Raw genomic sequence first — 23,554 nt, 5'->3', positions numbered from 1 at the left:
CAAATATTTTTAAATTTAATATTTATTAATTTTTCGATTATTATTATTGTTATTGTTATTATAGAAAATTCAATCACCAAATTATTTAATTGATATTGGATCATTTCCATCATATTATTCAATGACATGGTCACCAAATCAAAAGTTTTGTTTCTTTTCAAATAGAGATGGTATATTTGTATATTATATAGAGATTAGTCAAGAGAATTATGTTAAATCATCATTGTTATCAATTGGTATGATTGAAGAATCAACATTAGAGGATGATTGGATTGATGAAGTTCATATAGTTGATCCATTAAATTTAATTTATCATTATAATTCAATGGATTTTGATAAGAATAAAGTTAATAACGACAGCAGTAGACGTAATGGTGGTGGTGGTGGTGAAAGTAGTGTTTTATTACCATACCAATTCTTTTTAATTGGTTTGAATAAACATTCAGATAAATTATATGTTTGGGGTGTTAGTGTTGAAAAGGATTTCAAATATTCTTCATCATCCTCTCCATCAATTTTAAAATCAAAATTATTAGCAACAAAAGAATTTGAAAGGGATTCAAGAATTTCTTGTATTTGTGCTGCACCAAAAGGTATTTTCGATATGACAACTATTAATAAAATGAATAAAAATCAAAATGAAGATTTTAGTGATAATGATGATGACGATAATAATGACGATAATAATAATAATAATAATAATGAAAAGTACAATAATGAAGATAGAGTAGTTTTAACACATCCAATTTGTATTACTGGTAGTATTGATGGTTATGTATCAGTATTTGGTATAACACCAAAAATATCATTTGTAAAGGGTGGTGATAGTGAAGAAGAGATCAAATTCGAAGATTGGACAATTGGTGAAATGGGTGGTTATCATGCATATCAACAACCAGTTGAATCAGTTAAAGCAGCTTATTTTGGTAGATTTGCATCAAAAGCATTCTCTACTAATCCAAATCCAGAAATTCATATTTGGGAATTAGAATCACATACACCAAAGTTACGTTTAGAAGATACCATTAAATTTTATATAGATAGTGAAATACCACAAGCAATAACAACAACAACAACAACAACAACAACAGCAATTGCTACACCATTAAATACACCACAAGTTATAATAACATCACCAACTTCAGGAATTGGTGCATTTAAATCACCGCCACTTACAACTACAATTTTATTGAAAGCCAGTACAAACAATGTTGGTGTCGGAACGGCATTAGCGGCATCATCATCGTCATTGGCACATGAGGATATTATTAGTTGTTGTTTTAGTTTTGTTAGTTTAGATGATGGTAGCTATTCAGTTGCATTTGGGTATGGTAACCAAGTGAAAATCTTAAATAAACCAGTGGATAGAGTGATTGGTAGTTATAAGAGACCATGGGTTCAAACTCATAACTATGATGATTTAACCTCGCCATGTAGTAGCTTAGAATGGGGTAAAGATCTATCATTGTATGTTAGTGCTGGTAATCAAATTATGGTGTTTACAAAATGGTCAAAACTTAACAACATCAATGACAACTTAGCATTATCACAATTTCAAACGGTTGGTCATGATTACAATACCAAATTGAATTCAATTTATCATCAACATTCTGAACTTCAACGTCCTTTACCAATGTATCATCCAAAATTCTTAACTGAATACATGATGGCTGGTAAATTTGGTGTTGTTGAAAAGATCTTAAAACATGTTTGTCAATTCCTTTTCGAAAAATATGATGATTTAAATGATTTACCAAAATCACCAGTTTTCATACCACCATTATCAATTGAAGAGATTATTCATTTCGATGAATTTACAAATTCAAAATCAAAGAAAACTGGTACTTCTGATGATATGGATAGAATGAATTCAATTGATAAGAATAATCATAATGATCGTAATGATCGTAATAAAGATGATGACGATGACGACGACGACGACGACGATAGTGATAGGGATGAATTAGAAAATTCAAATAAATTTACAAAAAGACAAGCAAGAAAATTAAGTGAAATTTTATCATCAATTAAATTGGGTAATCTTTCAAGTAGTGAACAAATTCAATTGTTAGCAGTTACCGATACCTATGGTGAAATTGGTGAAATGAGAGGTGGTCTCGATGAGAATGGTTCACGTTTCATATTGTCAGCAAAGGTATTCCAATTTTTACGTAGATCATTACCACCACAAGATCGTCCAATCTCATTGAGTACAACCGATATTCTTTGGGCGTTACATTCAGAGGCACAAGAAACTATTCTTTCAACTTGTTTCCCAACCGATCCAGATTGGGATGCTTTAAAACAAATTGGTGCTGGTTTGTGGATTAAATCGCCAAGTACCTTGATAAATGTAGTGGAAAAGTTGGCAAAGACAACCTACATTCAAAGAAGAGACCCAAGAGAATGTTCATTGTATTATTTAGCATTGGGTAAAAAAGGTGCGTTGGTTGCATTGCATAAAGCTTCAAAAGATATAAAACAAGTTGAATTCCTTTCACAAGATTTCACTCAAGCTAAATGGATCACTGCTGCAAATAAAAGTGCATTCCTTTTACAAAGTAAACATAAATATGAATTGGCTGCTTCATTATTCCTTTTAGCAGGTCAATTAAAGAAAGCTGTAAATCTTTTATTACAAATGCAAGGTGATTTCCAATTGGCATTGGTTATCTCAAGATTGTATGAAGGTGAGAATGGCGAATGTTCACGTATGATCATTGAAGATCATATCATACCACTTGCAAAGAAAACTAATGATCGTAGTTTATTAAGTATTTGTAATTGGTTATTGAAAAAGTATGAAGATGCTATAACATGTTTAATACCATCAGTTTCAATAGATGGTGATAGAAAACTTGATGAAGATGATAACAATCAACGTGGTGGTGGTGGTGGTGGTTATAGTTTAGGTGTTTCTGGTAATTCAACACCAATTGGTATGTCTAGTCGTAATTCAATGGTATCATCACCAATTAATAGATCAACCACTGGTACAAATTACTCAAATGCTACAGGTACAACCTTAACCACTCAAGTGGTATCACCAATCTCTCAACAATTACGTGCTTCTCAATTAGGTCCTTCCATTTTATATTTCTTCCGTTTCTTAAAGAATCATGTTCAATTACGTCAATTATCAGAGGATAAAAAGAAAGAAGATGAATTCTTAAGAACTAGTTCTTACTCTTATTTCAATAGTGGTTGTTCATTATTAGCACTTGAAAATATTGAAAGATTAGAAGCATCTCATCCAACCATTTTAACTGATAATCAAGAACGTCAAGAAGTTGAAAAATTAGAAAAATTAAAACAACAACAACAAGAAAAAGAAAAAGAAAAAGAAAGATTAGAAAAAGAAAAACAAAAATCAAATGATTTAGGTTTAGATTTTGGTGGTGGTGGCGGTGGTAGTGGTTTCTTTAATAAACCGTCATATGATTTGGGTTTAGATTTTGGTGGTGGAGGCGGTAGTAGTAGTGGTTTCTTTAGTAAACCTTCAAATGATTTAGGTTTAGATTTTGGTAGTGCACCATCAAAACCAACTTCATCATCTTATATGGGACTAGATTTCAATACACCAACTCAATCAAATTCAAATGATTTAGGATTAGATTTTGGTAGTACACCATCAAAACCATCGACTTCTTCATCTTATATGGGACTAGATTTCAATACACCAACTCAATCATCATCATCAAATTCAAATAATTATGGTTTAGACTTTGGTAGTACACCATCAAAACCAGAAAATTCATCATCAAATTATATGGGATTAGATTTCAATACACCAAGTCAATCATCATCTTCAAATAATTATGGTTTAGACTTTGGTGCACCATCATCAACCACCACCAATAATAATAATAATAATAGGTGGGAGTTGTTAGATAGTAATAAATCCAAAAGAAGAATCAATTAAAGAGATTGAAGAAGAAAAATCAAATAAAGATAGAGAAGATAAAGCAGCATTATCAGCATGCAGAAGCATCATTGTAAGCAGCAACATTCATACCAAGTAAAAAAGAAAAACTTTCATTATATTCATTGATTGATAATGAATTAAAAGATAAATTGGTTGTTAAAGTTTTACTTGAAACCATTATGGAAACTAGAGAAGCTGATAATTGGGATGAGGAATTTAAAGATTTTAAAGAATCATTAGAATATTTATGTAAAAAGAATCAAGTTAATTCCAAAAGAAATTGTTAAATCATTAATTGAATATTGTTCAAATAGACAATATGTTTATCAAGTAATTCAATTAACTAAATATAATAATAATAATAATAATAATAGTAATAATAATGAAGATGGTGATGAAAAAGCAATGGATATATTAGAATTAATTTCAATTTCAATAATTAAATCATTATTAAGATTTGATGATGATAATATTTTAATGTTAATGAATTCATCAGCATCACAACCATTATTAACAGTTTCATTAGAGATTTATCAATCAATTATGTCTATTGATAAACGTTATCATAGTCATTCATTGATTTTATCAACAGTTTATATGATGTTATTTTTATTAGGTTATGGTTCACAACGTTTCGATGTGTTATTAGTATTATTCAAAAATAAGAATACTATCCAACAATTTAATCAATTCATTGATCAAATTAAACAATTACCAATTAGATCTTATAAAGATACTGAAAATAATGAATTAATTGGTGCTGGTGATAATAATAATGATGATGATGATGATTTTGATATGGATGATGAAGATGACGATCCAAATGAAATATTAGATAAAGAAGAATTAAAGAGAATTAATGATGAAAAGAAATTAATATATAAATTCTTAAAAAGATTCTTTGATTTCCTTTCATTGAAATATTTTAAACAATGCTTCGATCAATTAGTAAAGGCATTGCCATACCATCAAGTATTCGATTCAGTGAATCAACGTTTATCACTTTGGATTGGTTCATCACAATCAAAACTTTTACATGTTCCACAAAAGATTTTAGATCAATTCACCAATAATACAACTAAAACAACAATTGAAAACTTTTTAGAACTTTTAAAATCTTATAAAGAATTTAATTCAACTGATCAATATCAAATTTGGAAAATTTTAATTACAAATCAAAAAGAATTATTAGATCATATTATACTTGGTATTGAAATTACTTTACCAGTAGATATTAATGGTGGTAATAACAATAATAATAATAGTAAGGTAAATAAAAATAATGAACCAATGCCATTGAAAAAAGTTGGTAGCCAAGTTCAATTTGGTGGTGGTAGTGGTAAAATTAAATTTGAAGAAGAGATTGAAATTTATAAGGATAGTGATTTATTACAATCATTTTGTTTGGATCCAACTTCACCAGAATTAAATGTTATGGCAATTGCAACCACTCGTGGTATTAGAGAGATTGATCATAAACAATTGGTTAGTGAAATTAGGGAAGAACATGATATAGATCCATCAGAGAATTTAATTAGTTCACCATCTTCAAGTAGAGATAATAAAAGACCACGTATCACTGGTAAATCAGTTTCATCTTTAAACATCTCCAAAGGTAAGATTAGTACGGTATTCAGTGGTTTAAGATCAAGTAGACAAATGGATCATAATATAATTGTACAATGTTTAGAAAGTCATCCAAACTCTTCATTCTATTTATCGGGTGGTATCGATGGTTCGGTTTGTTTATGGCAATTTGGTATACCAGAGGTATTGACTGCCTATCAACTCCCTCAAAAACCAAGAATCGTTAGATGTAAATTCAATCAAAGTGGCACTAAATTTGGTGCATGCGATATGGCGGGTAATATCTTGTTGTGGCAATTCGCAGCTCAAGAAGATACCTTGAAACCATTCTATTCACTTCAAGCTCATTCTAAGCAATGTTTGGATTTCACATTTTTAAATTCTGGAAGTTTATTGGCAACTGCCGGTATCAGTAGTAGTGATAGCAAATCTCGTGATATCTGTCTATGGGATGTATTATTGCCACCTAATAAATCATTGATTGCCTCTTACACCGATCAAGAGAATGGCGCATCCTCAATTGTTTATTCTCCAAAACGTCAAACTATCATCGTTGGTGGTAAGAAAGGTTCATTGTCACTCTACGATATTCGTACTCATAAACAATTGGAAAGTTTCAAAGCTCATCATTTAAATACTAAATCATTGGCATTGGATCCATTCGAAGAGTTTGTTTGCTCTGGTAGTAGTGATGGTAACATTAAGATTTGGTCCTTACCATCGATGACTTGTCTCAATACCTTTGAAGATGCTCATAAAAAACAAACTTTTGTTCGTCCAACAGGTGTTTTCAAATCTCCAGTTTCAACCTATGGTGTAATGCAAGTTAGATTAGAAAATAATGGTTTATTCTCTTGTGGTTCTGATGGTCGTGTTACAAAACGTTCATATTATAAATTATAAAAAATAAATAAAATAAAATAAAAAACAAAAGGTATAATAATATATTATCTAAAAAAAAAAAAACAAACACCATCCTATTTTTAAAATTATTCTTTTCTTTTTTTTTTTTTTTTTTTTTTTTTTTTTCTTTTTTTTTTCTTTTTATTTAATTTATTTTAAAATGTTTAGATATAAATTTATGGAAGTTTTGATACACTAAGAGTAATTTTATCGTTTTGTTGAATGAAAATATTTCTATAAAAAGGATGAAACTATTAATTAGTATTATGTTTTAAAAATAATAATTGTTTTTTTTTTTTTTTTTTACATACGCTGTATCTGTTTCAATAACAATATTTGCTGGTTCACCAGATTGAGTTAAAAACTTTGATTTATCTAAAAGTGATTTATAAAAACCTGCATTTGATGATTGTTTATTTCCATGTGCTAAAAATAAAAAAATGATATATCATATTTACATATGTATTGAAGATAATGATTATATTGATAGGTATGATTTTTAATAAAAAAAAAAAAAAAAACAAATTAATAAAATTGTATCTAGTTTTTCTAAACATAGATTCTATGCCACCTGGTGAAAATATCTTTGTTATTTGATGCAATTGTAATTGTTATAATTTTTATTATCCTAAATTAATATTATGATTTATATATATAATATATATACCCTTTAAACAAAGTCCACTTTCATCTACACAACAATATCCAACAACACCATTTTGTTGGGAACTATAGTCCAATTATAAATTTTTTTGTTTTTTTCAACAAGTCAAAAAATTAGTTTTATATTATAAATTTAAGTAATGGTTATTTATATATGTATATGTTTAAATACACATACAGTTGAGTGAAAGTATCTGCTAATTGTTTATCCATTTTATATATTTGTTTTTTTTTTTTTATGCGTACTATTTGAAAAATTAAAAGAAATTTTTTTTTTTTACTTTTATTTTTTTTTTTTTTTTATTTTTTTTATTTTTTTTTATTTTTTTTTTTTTTATTTTTTTCAAACAAATCCAATTTTTAAATTAAAAAAAAAAAAAAAGCATTCTAAACAAAAAAAAAAAAATCCACACACACGAGTGTTTAGATTTTATATAATAACTAATCCAAATATTGGATAAACTTATAAATTTATTTTTTTAAATACATACAATAAATATAAATATATATATAAAATTTAAATGGGAACAGATGTTTATGCACCAGGTAAAGCAAGTTCATCATGGAGAAAATTAGCATTAGTCACTGGTAAGAGATATAAAAAGAATTATATAACATTTGAAAGATTATTAGATAGAACTATTGATAATATTACAACTGCTACAAGTTCAAATGTAACTATTTTTTTTTTTTTTTTCTTTTTTTTTTTTTTTTTTTAAATTGTTTTTTATTAATTTTTATTTTTGGATTAATATATATACTTTAATAGATATCAAATCAAATTGTAATATCAGATACATCAACAAAAAGAGATGTTTGTAGAGTTGTATCAATTAAAAGACCAGAATCAAATAATGATGCAAATGCAAATGAAAAGAATATTGGTGGTAAACCAGCAGTAAAAGTAGTTAAAGAGTTTATACAAGAATCAACAATAAAATCATTATCATGGTGGAATGATTCAATGGTGGCAGGTTCAAATGATGGTCATATTTATTATTATCAAAACGATCCAACCACTACGGATGATCCAGAATTGAGAGAGACATTTGTACATACGAAATTAAAAGGATTTAAAGAGAGTGTTTCTCAAACCATTGGTTCGATGGGTTTCAATACCTCAATAAAAGCAGTTGCAATCAATCAACTTTCAACTCACCAATTTTCATCATTAGAGAATAACTATTATCATATTTGGGATTTCTCTGATGCAGTTAGACCAACCATTACATTCAAAGTATCTGATCAACCAGTTTATTGTAGTCAATGGTCACCACATTCAAGAAATTATTCTTTAATTGGCGGTTCTGAGAATTCTATAAAAATAACTGATACTCGTTTATTAAGTAGTTATAGTACAACAAGAAAATCACCAACAGTTTGGTTTAATAATAGTGGTGCAATAGGTGGTGGTGGTGGTGGTGGTGTTAGTGGTAGTAGTGGTAGTAATGGTAAAAATTCATCATCTTATCAATCAAGTGTATCAATTAAAGATGTTGCATGGCATCCATTTGTACCTTATTGGTTCGCATCAGCGACTGATAGTGGTGAAATATCAATTTGGGATCTTCGTTCAACTTTAGAGCCTGTAATTAGTTTTCTTGCACATAGTAGTAGTATTAGTAAAATCGATTGGTGTCCAGCTCATAGCGAACTATTGGTTAGTTCTGGTATTGATGGTGAATATAAATTTTGGTCACTTTTAAATGAACCACATTATAATCTATTTCAAAAGGATGAAACATCACCATTTGTGTCGTGTGGTTTCTTTGAAAATGATGGGTACAATAGTTATGGTGTTAATCAGTCGGGTGAAGTATATTATGCAAATGTTCAATCCAAATTCATGAATCCAATCATTCATAGTAAATTCGACAAGAAAGAACGTTCTGAAAGAATCACTGAACGGTTAATTTACAATCGTGATTTCATCAATGGCTTTGAGAAAGCAATCACCCAAGCAAATAAACATTCTCGTGCTGGCAGTGCAACGAGTTTAGAGAAAGCTAAAATACTTTTATCACTTTGTTTCCAACAGAATTTAGATGATACACTAGCGGATGTATTAAAATCAACAATGCCAAAAGCGAATTGCAAAAAAGAGACATTAGCCGAAATTGAACAATACGCGTACTTTATTCCACCAACTTTTTATGAAAAATTCCAAACAAAGTTATCCACAAATTTAATGACAAAAATTAAAGAATTAAAAGTTAATTTGGATATTCAATATCATATTAAAAATTTTAAAGGTGTAGGTGATGAAATTCAAGATATAGAGAGAGACGTTTTATCAACATTAAAAGGTGATTTAAATAGTATTAGAATGGAAACTATTGTTGATCTCGTCGAAGTATTATTAGCTCATGATACAAATAGATGTTTTCAATTTGCAATTCAAGTCATCGAATTATTTAAATTGAAATTATCTCAAATTATGCCAATCATTCGTTTATTATTACATCCAAGTATATTTGAAAAGAAATATTCTTTAGGCGATTCAACTAATATTTTATTATCATCTTCATCTTCAAACAATAATAATCAAACACCATTAAATGTTAGTGGTAATAATAGTGTTTTACAAGTACCATCTTCACCATTATTAAAAAATAATAGATCAAGTTCAGTTGGTGGTAACTCATCTTCAACAACAACAGCAGCAGCAGGAACAACAACATCAATATCATTATCACCTTCAATGGGTAGATCAAATACTACTACTACCACTACTAATAATAATAATTCTAAAGATAAAGAATTATCATCATCAATTGGTGGTCAAATTATTTATGGTAATGGTGATTTAGAAGAAATGAAATTAAATGAATATTTAACAAACCCTGATCAAATCATTCATCAATTACATTTTATGAAAGGTTTCCTTAGATTATTAAATAGTCCAGCTCCAATTGGTGATGGAACCAATGCAACTGATGAAGATATAATTGATTTCTCCGCAAAGAATAAACCACCATTAATATTATCAATGCCAATCATTAGAATTTATATGACAATCTTATTGGATATGTTTATTTTTGATCAATTTTTCATTGTCCTTTTAAATTGTTTAAATGTTGTCACAGAAGAATACGAATTTCATCAATACCTTCAAGACCAATATGATTTGGCAACACCAGAATTCATTGAATATATAAAGAACAGTCAACAAAGAGATAGATTGAAACCATATGATACTGAACGTTATTCAACCCCAATGTTAACTATTATCTCTATACTCTATAATGTACCACCACAATCAATACCATTGGAATTGTATGAACAATTACTTCAATCACTACCTTTGTTAATTCAAGAGGTAGATAATTCACTCATCTCTACAATTCAACAACCTGACCCTTCAAGTGGTCAACCTGGTAAAATGCAATCCTCTCAAAAAGCTACTCAATTACTTGAATCCATTAAATTTATAACAACTGAACAACCAAAACCAGTTATTCCATCTTCCTCATCTTCTTCTTCTTCTTCTTCAACTAGAAGACCTGTAACTTCATCAAGACCTTTATCCGCTAATTTATCCTCACCTTCCACTACTACTACTACTACAAACAAAATATCATCAGAGTTACAAGCTCAATTACAAAGTATTAACTCAATATTAAATAAATATGTTTTTTAATAAAACATTCAAAAAAAAAAAAAATTAATTTCTTTTTTTTTTTTTTAACACATTAAATCCAATGAAATATTATGAAAGTTCAGATATTTTAATAGAAAACAATTTGTATTTTAGTATCTAAAAATTTAGAAACAAAACCTGACCACGTATAATTAATATTTTAATTTTTTTTTTTTTTTATTTTATTTTTAAAAATCAATAAATTATGAAAAAAAGAAAAGAGGTAATGGATATTTTTTAAATTACTTAATCTTAATAAAACATAACCAATTCCCGATATACCTTTAAAAAAACTATATCTGTTATTTTCAAATATTATTTGTTTTTTATCTAAAGTTTTCTTACTAATGATTGAGCATATTTAAATGTTATTTCACTATTTTCATTTAATAATAAAGATAAAACATCTATTTTACCTGAAAGATCACAACAAAAGGATAGATCTGTTGGCTCCATTTCATAAATTTTATTTTTATCATATCCAACTGGATATTTATAAGAATCACCAATTAATTTTCTTGAAATTTAAATACCAGGACTTTCATAACACCATGAATACACAATTACTATTGAGTTACAATTAATTTCCCTTGTATCTTTCCATTCTTGAGTTTTAGAACAAAAATGTTCATCTTCCAAAATAACTATTTTTTCAATAAATGATTGTACTGAACTTTTCAAATCAGCTCTGAAATAAGGTAAAGAAAGTGATAAATACCATGTGATATGCCTGTATTCATTTCCTTTACTAGTTCTATAGAATTTAATAATTTTGTTACAGATAAATCTATTAATGAATCTAAAAGGTCTGCAGTTTCTAGGTTAATTAGCTCTTGAGGTACTTTATATCTTACAACATATATTGTTAATAGACAACCTGTGACCCCACCTACAATATCCAAAACTTTACTTTGTAAAATTAAATCCTTTGAAATTTCATTTGAAACTAATGAAATTTCTTTATTTATCCATTAATGGTTTTTTGTTATTATACCTGAGAAACAAATTGCATAAATATCAGATGATAATCCATCAAATGCACCACCACACGGTGTAAACTTTGGCCTATTAACTAATATAGAATTCACTATTCTATCACAAAGTTTAAACATTGAAATAGAATTGGAATGTGCCTAAATTCCAGAAAGAAAAACTAAAACACCAGATAAACCCAAATAAAAACTACCATGTGTAATTAATCCACTTCCTTGTAATGTTTATTCAATTGTTGATAAAATTTCAATACTAATAGATATTGCACATTCTATAAACGAGGATGGATCAGCATCTACATCGGTGCAAACACCCTTTTGAATACAATCTTCTATTTTTTCCACTTCCGCATCTGTTGGTGGTGAAGAAATTAGTGTATCAATACACCCATAGGAATAAATTATATCTGTATAATTTTGAATTGATTCATTTTCAAATTTGAGATTGGAATTTGAAACTAAATAAGTTGAATAAAATGATGTACATCCAACATTAACAATTGTTTCTCCTGGTTAGCTTGATATCCTCTGGATAGAAAGTGGGTTACAATTGGGTAGCAAACCACTTTTTAATACTATCCCAATCTGATTGTAATCTAGATAAACAATTTTCAATATTATTGATATTATTATCTAAAAAGCTTCTCATTGAATGTCCAATTTGTGGGTAAGTTAAAAAGAATTGATTTACAAATTTAGTTGTTGAATCATTTTCCATAAATAAAGATTTGTAAACTTCAAAAGATGGGCTTTTCATATTTTCTTTTGCAATTGAATTTAAATTACTACACACAACAGGAAAAACAAATTCATCAAGAGTATTGGCGCAATTTGAAATTATTTCAGCAAATATTAAAGAATCTGGTGTATTTTTGAACTAAAGACTATATTATTTAATCTTTCACCAAATCTAATAATTTAATTATAATGCTCTATAAGAGTATTTTGGAATAAATTTTTTTAAACCCATAGAAATAGGATACAGTTAATTTTTATAACAGTATAAAAATTATTAAAAAAAAATAAAAAAAAAGGGTCAATTGCCAACGATATAGTTATTAATAATATATTTTTTTTTTTTTTTTTTTTTTTAACTTATTTATACTGTTTTTTTTTAAACTTTTAATTGTTTTTCATTTTTTATATTTTTATTAAATAATTATTTTTTTAATTTTTGACCAATTTTTTTTTTAAATATCAATAAACTATTTTTTATATCAACGAAAATGTCAGAAGCACAATTAGAACTCGAAGTTTTATCTTTCTTTGTTAGAAAACCAGAAATTACTCAATACGGTACACAAACCTGCAATAGTAATTGTACTTGCACATGTGTGTGCACTACCAGATGCTCAAACAATTGCAAAAAACAAAATTGGCTAAGAAAATTTAATTCAGGGTATCCCATTCGAAGATTTAATTAAATCTATTGACCATAAAACCCAAATTTATTATTCAAACACTTAAACTTTGTCCAAATTAATTATTAAATGTCTTTTCCTATTTCCTAATAGGTAAAAAAAAATAAACGAAGTTATTGTATTATAAAAAAAAAAAGAAAAAAGTTTATGATTTTTCATTTTTTATAGTTTTGATTGTGTTTATTCAATTGTTATTATTAACTTTTTTTGGATGCATTACACAAATTTGTTTAATTTATAATTTTAATGATTTCAAATATAAATTTAAATCTTTGATTTATTTTTTTTCGACCGAAACCATTTGTTTAAAAAATAAATAAATAAAATTTTAAAAAAAAAAAAGAATGTATCTTTTTACATAGATTATTTTATTAATAAATAGTTTTTTTTTTATTTTTATTTTTTTTTTTTTACTTTGGATAATTAGAATTATGGTAAATCGCTAATTGATCTTTTTTGTGGAATTCCTTTTGGTTGTTCAGATTTCTTTCCCATTTCTTCAAACATTAAAATTTTTTGTAAAATTGAAGATGTCTTTCCTGTCATCATTTTAATGAAATCTCTAAAGTTAATTGCTCCCTTACCTTTAATTTAATTAAAATAATGAGTTAATAATTAATAAAAATATTAATATATAAAACTAATTGAATTTTTTAATAACATATCATACCAGTTGAATCAACTTGTTCAATCATTTTTTTTAATTCCAAATAAGTCTTTGGTTGATTAATTTTTTCCATTAAAAGTTGGAGTTCATAATGATCAATATCACCAGAGTTATTAATATCATAACTCATGAATTGAGTTTTATATTTTGAAAGAGTTGCTTCATCTAATTCCTAATTATTATCAATATTATATTTTATTAGTAAATTTATAAAATAAATAATTAAATAAATAAAAAAATTAAATAAATAAAAAAATTAAATAAAAAAATAAAAAAGTGTATAAAAAAAAAAAAAAAAAAAAAAAAACATACACCAGCAAATTCTGCAGCTATTGAATCTAATTCACTTTCTTGATTTTTTAATTGAAGGCCATGTTTTTTACCAGATTGATAGTCAACTTTGCTTGCCATTTTAATTTATTTATTTATTTATTAATTTATTATTTATTATTTATTTATTATTTATTTATTAGATATTTTGATTTTTTGATTTTTTTTTTTTATAATAAAAAAAATTTGTTTTGGAAAAAAAATAAAAAAAAATAAAAAAATAAAAAAAATAAAAAAAAATAAAAGTTTTCAAAGAAAAAAACTGGGTGGCTGATTTTATTTTAAAAAAATAATTATTACAAAAAAAAAAAAAAAAAACTATTGGGCAATACCCAAACCAAACCACCAGATTTTTTTTTTTTTTTTTTTTTTTTTTTAATAAATTAATTAATTTTTTTATTTATTTATACAATGATTTTAATCATTGATTTTCTAATTTTAATTAAAATTGTTTTTAAAGATTGTTTAATTGATAATTCATTTAATTTTTTATCAGCAGAAGAAATATTTGAAAGTTTTTGAATTTTATCATTTACAGATTTAATTTGATTGAGACAACTTGTTGTGAGAGATACTAATTGATCAGAATTGAAATCTGAAGAGTTTTTAATTCTTAAGAGTAGATTTCTTTCAGTTGAATCATCATCTTCATCAAGATAGACAGTGAAATTTTTTTTATCTAAAATCTCCTCTGCTCTATTGATTAATCTTTGAGCATGATAAAGCGATTTACGTTTTTCAGAGAGTGGAATTACATTTGAAGTATTTGGAGATAATGGAGTTGAAGGTGAGAATGAAGGAGATCTTTGAAGTTTTTCAACCAACCCTTTAGAAACACCCCAACAATGATGAATTAAATTGATTGATAAAAAGTTTGAATTTACTTCCAGGTTTTTAATATCTTTCCAAATTTTAGTTTCAACCAAATCACTAGCGGAATTCTTATCATAAAAACATTCAACAACACGATGATTACCAGATGATAACAATTGAATGAAATAACCCAATTCAAATAATTGAATACCACTTAAATAAGTGTCCCTTTGATTTGTGTTGTCCTCGGGTTCTTCAATTTTTGAACTTGTGCAAAGCACTGTTGTGGAATCTATACGTCTTGGTGGTGGATATAATGAAAATATTGACTCAGTTGGTGCTACATATACACCGATCCAATCCTCCTTTTTCTCAACGCCATTTTCTTCGTCGAAGGATTCCTCATTCTCATGTTTAAGATTATGAGATACTGAACCTGATCTTTTTATCATTAAAATTCTAGCACCCTCCAATTTATGTTTTGTTAATAGTGATTGAAAATGGTTATAAACTTTCAAAAGATTATATGATTTAATATCGCTGATTTCAAAATCAGCATCTGTATATTTTCCACTTGTTATACCAAGTGACGATGCCTCCTTTTGGAGATAAGATTGTTTTCTAACTTTAATTAACCAGTCATTTAAAACTTTAATATTTAAATTCTCTTGAATTAATTTCTTTTCTTTAACCTCTTGAAATCTTGTATAACATTGATTGAATAATTGTTGAATCTCTGCTAAAGTTGCAGTTAAATCCTCTTCACCCATACGAATTTTCATAATTTTCTCCCTTTCTTCACCTTGTAAATATACCATTGGTTCACCCAATTCCAACATTCTTTTAGTGTCCAATAGCAATCTATAGGTATGATATAACTTTTTACAATAACTATGATTACTATTAATCATTGATAATAGTAATTTCTTTTTATCTTCTTCCTCTTGTTCTGACCCACCACATTCAATTGAAATTGGTGAGCCGTTTTTAAAGATTAATTTTGATGCATCACCCATTTGAGATTTACTATAACTTAAATAATGTTGAATTGCAGATTGACTAATTAATTCTTTTCTATTTAAGAAAAGTTGTTCCCAAATTGGTGATTTGTAACAAAATCTTGTGGTAAACATTGGTTCTATCAATTTTGGATTACCTTTATATAAAAGTTCACAAAATCTTTCAACTTCAAATAAAATATAATCATCTGGTTCATGACTATCAATAATTGGTTGTTTAATATCACCAACTAATATATCATCAATATCTGAACAATAAACACCAAAATAATCCTTATCACTACTTTCAACATTTAAATTAAATGAATGACTACCTGCTAATGTAAAATAAATCACTTTTGATTCATCATTTTCAATATTCTTTTTTCTTTCTTTAATAATTTTATTACTAAACTATATATATTTAAAAAAATAAAAAATAAAAAATAAAAAATAAGAAAAAATAAAAAAATTTTAGTTTTTTAAAACAAAAATAAAAAAAAAAATAAATAAATAATAAATAATAAAACTCACATCTTTATAATACTCTTGGTCTGACATTCTATATTATTAAATAATTTTAATAAAAATAATAATTGTTTTTTTTTTTTTTTTTTTTTTTTTTTTTTTTTTTTTCAGTTATAAAATTTTTTTTTTTTTTTTTTTTTTCAGTTATAAAATTTTTTCAAAAAAAAATAAAAAATAAAAAATTAATAAATATCTGATTGGTATCCTACTTTTTTTTTGAGAATTGTTTGAGATTTTTGTGTAGGAATATAAAAATAAAATTTTATTTTCTCAAGAAGGGAATGTATTTTTTATATGTTATTACAAAAACTAAATATATAAAATATTTATTTTTTTTTTTTCAAAACTATTTCCTAAAAACCAATATTAAATAATGAACATTTTGAAAAAAAAAAACAAAAAAAAAAAATTGATAACAAATAAATAAAAAAAAAAACTATCCCTTAATTTATTTTTTATTTTTTATTTTTTATTTTTTTTTATTAAATTACCTTTATTTCCAAATGAAACTCATATTTTTTAATTATTGGAGTTTGTTTGGAATAAAGGATGTTTGGTAAAAAAAAAATGTGATGAAAAATTATAATAATTTATAAAAAAATAAAAGAAAATAAAAAAAAAAATAATAAAATAATAATAATATATAAATAAATTGAAATTATAAATTGTTGGAATTAGGAGTGGGAACACTGGCTTTTCAGTTAATTTAAAAATTAAATAAAATTAAAAAAATAAAAATAAAAAAAAATAAATAATTAAAAAGTTCCCACTACCCTTTTTTAGACTATTTGTAATTTGTATTTATCTTAAATATATCACATTTTTGTAATTTGATGAAAAACTAAAAGTTTTAAAAATTATATAAATAATATAAATAGTTAGTGTGAATTAATTACTTTATAATTTTTTTTTTTTTTTTTAATAAAATCGATTTATACCCATCTTCCATAGTACCCATATACTTTTTTTTTAAAAAAATTAATAAAAATCCCATTGGAATACCAGTGTTTTGGGTTAGTGTGAAATGGCGCCAACGAAAATTTTAAGAGAGTGGGTGATTATTTGCATAGCATTTTGCTCGAAATCTTATATCTTATTTGTTTTATATTAATAATGGTAATAATTCTTAATATTTTGTATAAATAAAAAAAAATATGTATATATTTAATTTTTATATTTATTTTATTTAATTTTAATTGTTTTTTTTTTTAAAAAAAAAAAAAAAATTAAAAAATAAATAAGTATATAAAGGAACTCAAACATTTTTTTTTTTAATCAACTAAATTAAATAAATAATAAAATAAAAAAATAAAAAAAATGAGGATAAATAATTTATTAGTATGTTTGGTTTTAGTTTTCTCAACATTATCAATTAGTAATGCAAATCCGGAACATGATAAATGGTGGAAACCTCCTCCTAGAAGTAAGTTTAAATTTTATTTTTATTTTTAATTTATAATTATAGGAACTAATCTTTTTTTTTTTTTTTTTTTTATTTCTAAAAAAAGATTGTGATAGTTTGTCAGAGGACCAATGTAAAGCACCAAATTCTGGTTGTAAGTATTTACCTTTTGTTTCATGTTGTGGTACAAAGAAATTCTTTTGTGTAGAAGATAATGGAAATGGTTGTGGAAATGCTCCATTAAGTTGTATGAAAGATTCAAAAACCGATGCAATTTATGAGATTTGGAGTTCATGTAGACCAAATTCACCATTTTTATATGATTATCAAGTTAGAAATGAAACTTGTGATCAAAAGCTATGTGAAGCAAGTGGAGGAGTTTGTGAATGGGTTGACCCAGTACCATGTATGGGTACATCATGTTGTCCACGTTATCCAGTTTGTAAGGGTGGTGGTGGCGGTGGTGGACCAGTCTCACCATGTAAGAATGTAATTTGTCCAGAGGATTATTGTTGTCAAGATATTCATGGTGGAGCTTACTGTGTTGAAAAGCCAAGACCACCACCACCAAAACCACATCATCTCTGTAAAGCTATTAAATGTGGTAGAGGAAAAGAATGTATTGTAAAAGATGGTAAAGCATGCTGTGTACCAAAACCAAAGCCACCACCACCTCCACCAGTGCTTTGTGATGCCGTTCAATGTCCAAAAGGATTCAATTGTGTCGAATTTGGTGGAACCGCCAATTGTGTAGAATGTGAAGAAAAGGAATGCGAGCATCACCATTGTCCACCAGGATATGATTGCGTGGTCGACTCTCACCATCGTCCACATTGCCAAAGACCAAATCCAGGCTCATTATGTCGTAATGTAACTTGTCCATATGGCTATGTTTGCAAGGCAATTAATAATCTTCCAACATGTATTCGTAATCCATTACCACCAAACTACCCATGTAGAGATTTACATTGCCCATCTGGATACTCTTGCGAAATCATCAATGATCTCCCATCATGCGTAAGAGAAACCCATCCAGGTCATTGTAAAACTTGTCATGATGTTAATTGTGGTTCATTGGATTGCGCAATGGTTCCTAATAAATGTCCAAGAGGTTCTCGTGACTGCTGTATTCAAATTCCATCGTGTCGTTTACCATCAAATTCTAATGATGATTATGATAATGATCCTAATGGATATGATGATAATGAAAATGAGGGTGATGGATTATCAATTCCATGTGGCCCAATTATCACTTGTAAATTAAATGAAATTTGTTTATTAGAACAATCACGTTGTGCCCCATTATGTGAATTTGTAAAATGTTCACCAGGAACTAAATGTGTTGCTGATACAACTGGAATTCCAGTTTGTTTACCAAATGGAATAACTCCATATTAAATTTAAATAAAAAAAAAATATATATTTTCATTTTTCATTTTTTTTTTTTTTTTTTTTTTTTCAAATGATTTAATTTTTTTTTTAGAATTTATTCTATCCCTATCCATTATTCTTCAGAATAAAAAACAATTACAAAAAATGAATGGAAAATAATTAAATTCTAAAAATAATATTTTTGGTGAAAAAAAAAAATCCAAATCATTTAATTTTTTTTTTTTTTTTTTTTTTTTTTTTGAAAATCAAATCAATTTTTTATTTTTTTAATTTTTTAATTTATTTTTTAATTTATTTTTTTTCAAATTTTTTTTTTTTTTTTTTTCTTTATTTTTTCTTTTTTAGTTTTATTGTATTTTTATAATTTTTTTTTTTATTATTTGTATTATCTGTGTGTTTATTATTAAAAGTCAATCAATCACATCAAATAATATATAAAACTATGGAAGATATGCAAGTTGAAAAGAATACAGAAGGATCATCATCATCATCATCAAATAATAATAATAATAATTCAATTTCAAATGAATTCGATTTAGAAACTTATATCAATAATTATTCAGGATTTACAAAGATTCATAGATTAATTTTCATTGCTGATAATTGTAAACAATTAGAAGTTGAAGCATATAATATGGCATTGAAAGAAGTGCAAAAAACACCAAATCTTGAACTCTACAATACAATCATCAATAAATCACACGGTATTCTCGAACTTGACCCAGTATACATTGAAAATTTAAGTAAAAAGAATTCCTTACAATTAGATAAATTAGAACAAGATTTAAATACTGCTAAATCAAATATGGTAAAAGATAGTATTCGTGTATGTATTTTTTTTTTTTTAAATTAAAAAAAAAAAAAAAAAAAAAAAAAAAATTTTAAAAAAACATATTAATATTTCTTTTTTTTTTTTTTTTTTTTCTTCTTTTAATTATTTATTTATTATATAAAATAAATAAAAAAAAATAATAATAAAAAAGTTTGCACAAAATGATTTAGGTGAATTTTATTATAAAATTGGGGATCATCAAAATGCATTAAAATGTTTTATTAGAACTAGAGATTATTGTACAACATCAAAACATGTTTTAGCAATGTGTTTTAATATTATTAAATTAGGTGTAGATACTCAAAACTATACTCATGCACCATCATACATTGCAAAAGCTGAACAAAGTCCAGATTTAGATAATGTTTCAAATGCTAAACTTCGTTCTGTTAATGGTCTTTACAATTTAGATGGTTCTCGTTATAAATTAGCAGCTAGAAAATTCATTGAAACTCCTTTTGAACAATCAAATGTATTTTCAGATGTAAGTTGATATTTTAAAAAAAACAAAATAAAATAAAATAAAAATAATGAAATTAAAACTAATATATGAAAAAATAAAAATATGTATATAGATAATTTCACCACAAGATATTGCATATTATGGTGGATTATGTGCATTGGCAACATTTGATAGAAATGAATTAAAGAAGAAAGTGATTGATGATCCAATGTTTAAAAACTATTTAGAATTAGTACCAGAACTTAGGGAATTAATTAACGATTTCTATAATACCAAGTATGGTTCATGTTTAAAGTATCTCGATAAAATGAAGCCAATTTTATTATTGGATATTCATCTCTATAAACATGTGGAGATTTTATATCAAAGAATTAGAAGCAAAGCATTGGTTCAATACTTTTCACCATACCAATCGGTCGATATGAATATTATGGCCAGTGCTTTCAATACCACTGTCACTCTTTTGGAAAAGGAGATCAGTAAACTCATTATGGAAAATGAGATCCAAGCTCGTATCGATTCTCATAATAAACGTCTATACGCTAGAAAAGCCGATCAAAGAACAACCACCTTTGAAAAAACCGTTCAAGTTGGTTCCGATTTCCAAAACTCTTCAAATTCTCTCCTCTTACGTTTAGAGATGTTAAATAATAATATCTCAACCGTTTCAAATCGTAAAGATAATGAAAGAGGTAATTGGGAAAATCCACATCATCATCACCAAATGCAACATCAAATGTTTGGTTTATTTAATAATAATAATAAATTTTAAATCCAAATAAAAAAAATAAAAAAAAAATAAAAAAAATAAAAAAAAAAATATTAACTTTTGGTTAATTTGCCAACAATTCAATGACTCAACAGTAAATCAGTTTTTTTTTTTTTATTTTATTTTATTTTATTAAAAAAAAAAAAAAAAAAAAAATATGGTTTTTTTAAAAAAAAAAAAAAAAAAAAAAAAAAAAAAAAATGCTAACCAATTTTGGTCAAATAAATTAAGTTAAAAACCAATCAATTTGGATTTTTTATTTTCATTTTTTTTTTTTTTTTTTTTTTTTATTTTTTTATTTTTAAATTTTTTTCATGCTTTGTCACACCTTTTAAAAATTTTTTTTTTTTTTAAATTTTTTTTTTTTTTTAAATTTTTTTTTTTTTTCAGAAATTTTTTTAAATTGAAATTTTTTTTTTTTTTTTTTTTTTTTAATTTCTCCAATCATCATATTTATAATTATATCTTTTTTGTTTAATAAAAAAGAAAGAATACCAACATGAGACTTTTATTGTGTTTAATTTTCTTAGTTTTTGTTTTCAATTTTGCATTATCAACAGTTCATTTCAAAGATACCTTTGATAGTAAGTAAATTTGATTTGAAAAAATAAAAAAAAAAAATAATAACTAAATCTAACCAAACAATTTTTTTTTTTTTTTTTTTTTCAATTTTTTTTAATTTTTTTTTTTAGACGATTGGGAATCAAGATGGGTTGTTAGTGATTGGCATAAAGAAGATGGTAAATCAGGTAAATTAGTTCATACTGCAGGTAAATGGTTTGGTGATGAAAATCAAAAAGGTATTCAAACTAGTGAAGATGCTCGTTTCTACGCTGTATCAGCTAAATTCCCAAGTTTCAGTAACAAAGGTAAAGATTTAGTTCTCCAATACACTGTAAAGAATGAACAAAAAGTTGATTGTGGTGGTTCATACATCAAGTTATTACCATCCAAATTAGATCAATCAGCATTCGATGGTGAATCTGAATATTCCATTATGTTTGGTCCAGATGTTTGTGGTGCCTCAAAGAGAGTTCACGTCATTCTCAACTACAAAGGAAAGAACCATTTAATCAAGAAAGAAATCAACAAAGTTGAAACCGATCAATTAACTCATCAATACACTTTGGTCATTTCACCAGATAACACCTACAAAGTACTCGTCGATAACAAAGAGATCCAAGCAGGTAACCTCGCTGATGATTGGGAATTACTTCCATCAAAACAAATCAAAGATCCAAAACAATCCAAACCAGTCGATTGGGTTGACGTAAAGGAAATCGATGACCCAGAAGATGTTAAACCAGCCGGTCATGACGATATCCCAGCTTCAATCGTTGATCCAGAAGCTGTCAAACCAGAGGATTGGAATGAAGAAGACGACGGTGAATGGGAAGCCCCAACCATCGCCAATCCAGAATACAAAGGTGAATGGAAAGCAAAGAAAATCCCAAATCCAGAATACAAAGGTGAATGGGTACACCCATTAATTGATAACCCAGAATACGCTGAAGACAATGAACTCTACCTCTTTAATGATCTCGGTGCTATCGGTTTCGAATTATGGCAAGTTAAATCTGGTTCCATCTTTAACAATATGATCGTCACCGACTCTGTCGAAGAAGCTAAAGATTTCTCTGAAAAGACCTTTGTTGCCAACCAAGAAGCCGAAAAGAAAATGTTTGACGACCTCGAAGCCGCCAAAGCTGAAGAGAGAAAGAAAGCTGACGAAAAATTAGCTGCCGAAAAAGCTGCTGAAAAAGAAGCCGAAGAAGCTGATGAAGAAGAAGAAGAAGTCGCTGAAGAAGATTTAGTTAAAACTGATGACAAAAAAGAAGAAGTCAAAAAATCAACCAAAAAAGTTGATCATGACGAACTTTAAATGAAATAAATAAATAATAAAAAAAAAACAAATAAAAAAAAACTCGTGTTAAACTAAAAAAAAAAAAAAAAAGTTTATTTTTAGAATTTAAAATTGTTGATATTACATTTAATTTTATTGTTATTATTAATTCTTTTTTTATTTTCTTTAAAAATTAAGATTTTAAAAAAAAAAAAAAAAATTTGGAAGCATTTAAGTGGTTGAATTTTTAAATGGAAAAAAAAATAATTTGGATTTTTATTTTCTTTAAAAATTAAAAAATGATATTGGGCCAAAAAATCAAAATTAGGATTTTTAAAAAAAAAAAAAAAAATTTGGAAGCATTTAAGTGGTTGAATTTTTAAATG

The 23,554-nt window shown here is 26.2% G+C and overlaps 11 protein-coding genes across 11 annotated transcripts in view; 6 read left to right on the top strand and 5 right to left on the bottom strand.

Moving 5' to 3' along the window:
* Nucleotides 1-6,415, top strand: part of DG1104 (WD-40 repeat-containing protein) — a gene marked incomplete at both ends in the record, with an annotated part of 8,735 nt that extends 2,320 nt beyond the window's left edge. The window contains 3 exons of the mRNA XM_001732956.1: nucleotides 65-3,893; nucleotides 4,004-4,207; nucleotides 4,257-6,415. Of these exons, the coding sequence (XP_001733008.1) occupies nucleotides 65-3,893; nucleotides 4,004-4,207; nucleotides 4,257-6,415 (6,192 nt within the window). The remainder of the gene's footprint in view (nucleotides 1-64; nucleotides 3,894-4,003; nucleotides 4,208-4,256) is intronic.
* Nucleotides 6,416-6,591: 176 nt separating this feature from the next.
* Nucleotides 6,592-7,291, bottom strand: DDB_G0283567 (hypothetical protein; the record flags this gene model as incomplete). The annotated part of the gene is made up of 4 exons (XM_633927.1): nucleotides 6,592-6,649; nucleotides 6,727-6,841; nucleotides 7,083-7,144; nucleotides 7,257-7,291. The coding sequence occupies 4 exons, from the start codon at nucleotides 7,289-7,291 to the stop codon at nucleotides 6,592-6,594; spliced, it is 270 nt and encodes an 89-aa protein (XP_639019.1).
* Nucleotides 7,292-7,599: 308 nt separating this feature from the next.
* Nucleotides 7,600-10,718, top strand: DDB_G0283565 (hypothetical protein; the record flags this gene model as incomplete). Its single annotated transcript, XM_633926.1, has 2 exons — nucleotides 7,600-7,752; nucleotides 7,848-10,718. 2 exons carry the CDS (start codon nucleotides 7,600-7,602, stop codon nucleotides 10,716-10,718), a joined length of 3,024 nt encoding a protein of 1,007 aa, XP_639018.1.
* A 330-nt stretch (nucleotides 10,719-11,048) lies between these two features.
* DDB_G0283563 (hypothetical protein) lies at nucleotides 11,049-11,174 on the bottom strand (the record flags this gene model as incomplete). Its single annotated transcript, XM_633925.1, has 1 exon — nucleotides 11,049-11,174. One exon carries the CDS (start codon nucleotides 11,172-11,174, stop codon nucleotides 11,049-11,051), a length of 126 nt encoding a protein of 41 aa, XP_639017.1.
* Nucleotides 11,175-12,254: 1,080 nt separating this feature from the next.
* Nucleotides 12,255-12,467, bottom strand: DDB_G0283561 (hypothetical protein; the record flags this gene model as incomplete). The annotated part of the gene is made up of 1 exon (XM_633924.1): nucleotides 12,255-12,467. The coding sequence occupies one exon, from the start codon at nucleotides 12,465-12,467 to the stop codon at nucleotides 12,255-12,257; it is 213 nt and encodes a 70-aa protein (XP_639016.1).
* A 469-nt stretch (nucleotides 12,468-12,936) lies between these two features.
* On the top strand, nucleotides 12,937-13,134 carry DDB_G0283559 (hypothetical protein; the record flags this gene model as incomplete). The annotated part of the gene is made up of 1 exon (XM_633923.1): nucleotides 12,937-13,134. One exon carries the CDS (start codon nucleotides 12,937-12,939, stop codon nucleotides 13,132-13,134), a length of 198 nt encoding a protein of 65 aa, XP_639015.1.
* Nucleotides 13,135-13,560: 426 nt separating this feature from the next.
* Nucleotides 13,561-14,209, bottom strand: cbpB (calcium-binding protein; the record flags this gene model as incomplete). Its single annotated transcript, XM_633922.1, has 3 exons — nucleotides 13,561-13,715; nucleotides 13,802-13,970; nucleotides 14,111-14,209. The coding sequence occupies 3 exons, from the start codon at nucleotides 14,207-14,209 to the stop codon at nucleotides 13,561-13,563; spliced, it is 423 nt and encodes a 140-aa protein (XP_639014.1).
* Nucleotides 14,210-14,532: 323 nt separating this feature from the next.
* Nucleotides 14,533-16,500, bottom strand: DDB_G0283557 (hypothetical protein; the record flags this gene model as incomplete). The annotated part of the gene is made up of 2 exons (XM_633921.1): nucleotides 14,533-16,353; nucleotides 16,474-16,500. The coding sequence occupies 2 exons, from the start codon at nucleotides 16,498-16,500 to the stop codon at nucleotides 14,533-14,535; spliced, it is 1,848 nt and encodes a 615-aa protein (XP_639013.1).
* Nucleotides 16,501-17,784: 1,284 nt separating this feature from the next.
* On the top strand, nucleotides 17,785-19,267 carry DDB_G0283555 (hypothetical protein; the record flags this gene model as incomplete). The annotated part of the gene is made up of 2 exons (XM_633920.1): nucleotides 17,785-17,890; nucleotides 17,976-19,267. 2 exons carry the CDS (start codon nucleotides 17,785-17,787, stop codon nucleotides 19,265-19,267), a joined length of 1,398 nt encoding a protein of 465 aa, XP_639012.1.
* Nucleotides 19,268-19,703: 436 nt separating this feature from the next.
* Nucleotides 19,704-21,328, top strand: CSN1 (COP9 signalosome complex subunit 1; the record flags this gene model as incomplete). The annotated part of the gene is made up of 3 exons (XM_633919.1): nucleotides 19,704-20,087; nucleotides 20,245-20,577; nucleotides 20,669-21,328. 3 exons carry the CDS (start codon nucleotides 19,704-19,706, stop codon nucleotides 21,326-21,328), a joined length of 1,377 nt encoding a protein of 458 aa, XP_639011.1.
* Nucleotides 21,329-21,824: 496 nt separating this feature from the next.
* Nucleotides 21,825-23,207, top strand: crtA (hypothetical protein; the record flags this gene model as incomplete). Its single annotated transcript, XM_633918.1, has 2 exons — nucleotides 21,825-21,909; nucleotides 22,018-23,207. The coding sequence occupies 2 exons, from the start codon at nucleotides 21,825-21,827 to the stop codon at nucleotides 23,205-23,207; spliced, it is 1,275 nt and encodes a 424-aa protein (XP_639010.1).
* Nucleotides 23,208-23,554: the final 347 nt, after the last annotated feature.

This window comes from Dictyostelium discoideum (assembly GCF_000004695.1).
Source record: "Dictyostelium discoideum AX4 chromosome 4 chromosome, whole genome shotgun sequence".
In the NCBI taxonomy this organism is placed as follows: domain Eukaryota; phylum Evosea; class Eumycetozoa; order Dictyosteliales; family Dictyosteliaceae; genus Dictyostelium; species Dictyostelium discoideum.
The sequence above is the reverse complement of the archived record's forward strand: the minus strand, read 5'-3'. Positions and strand labels throughout refer to the sequence as shown.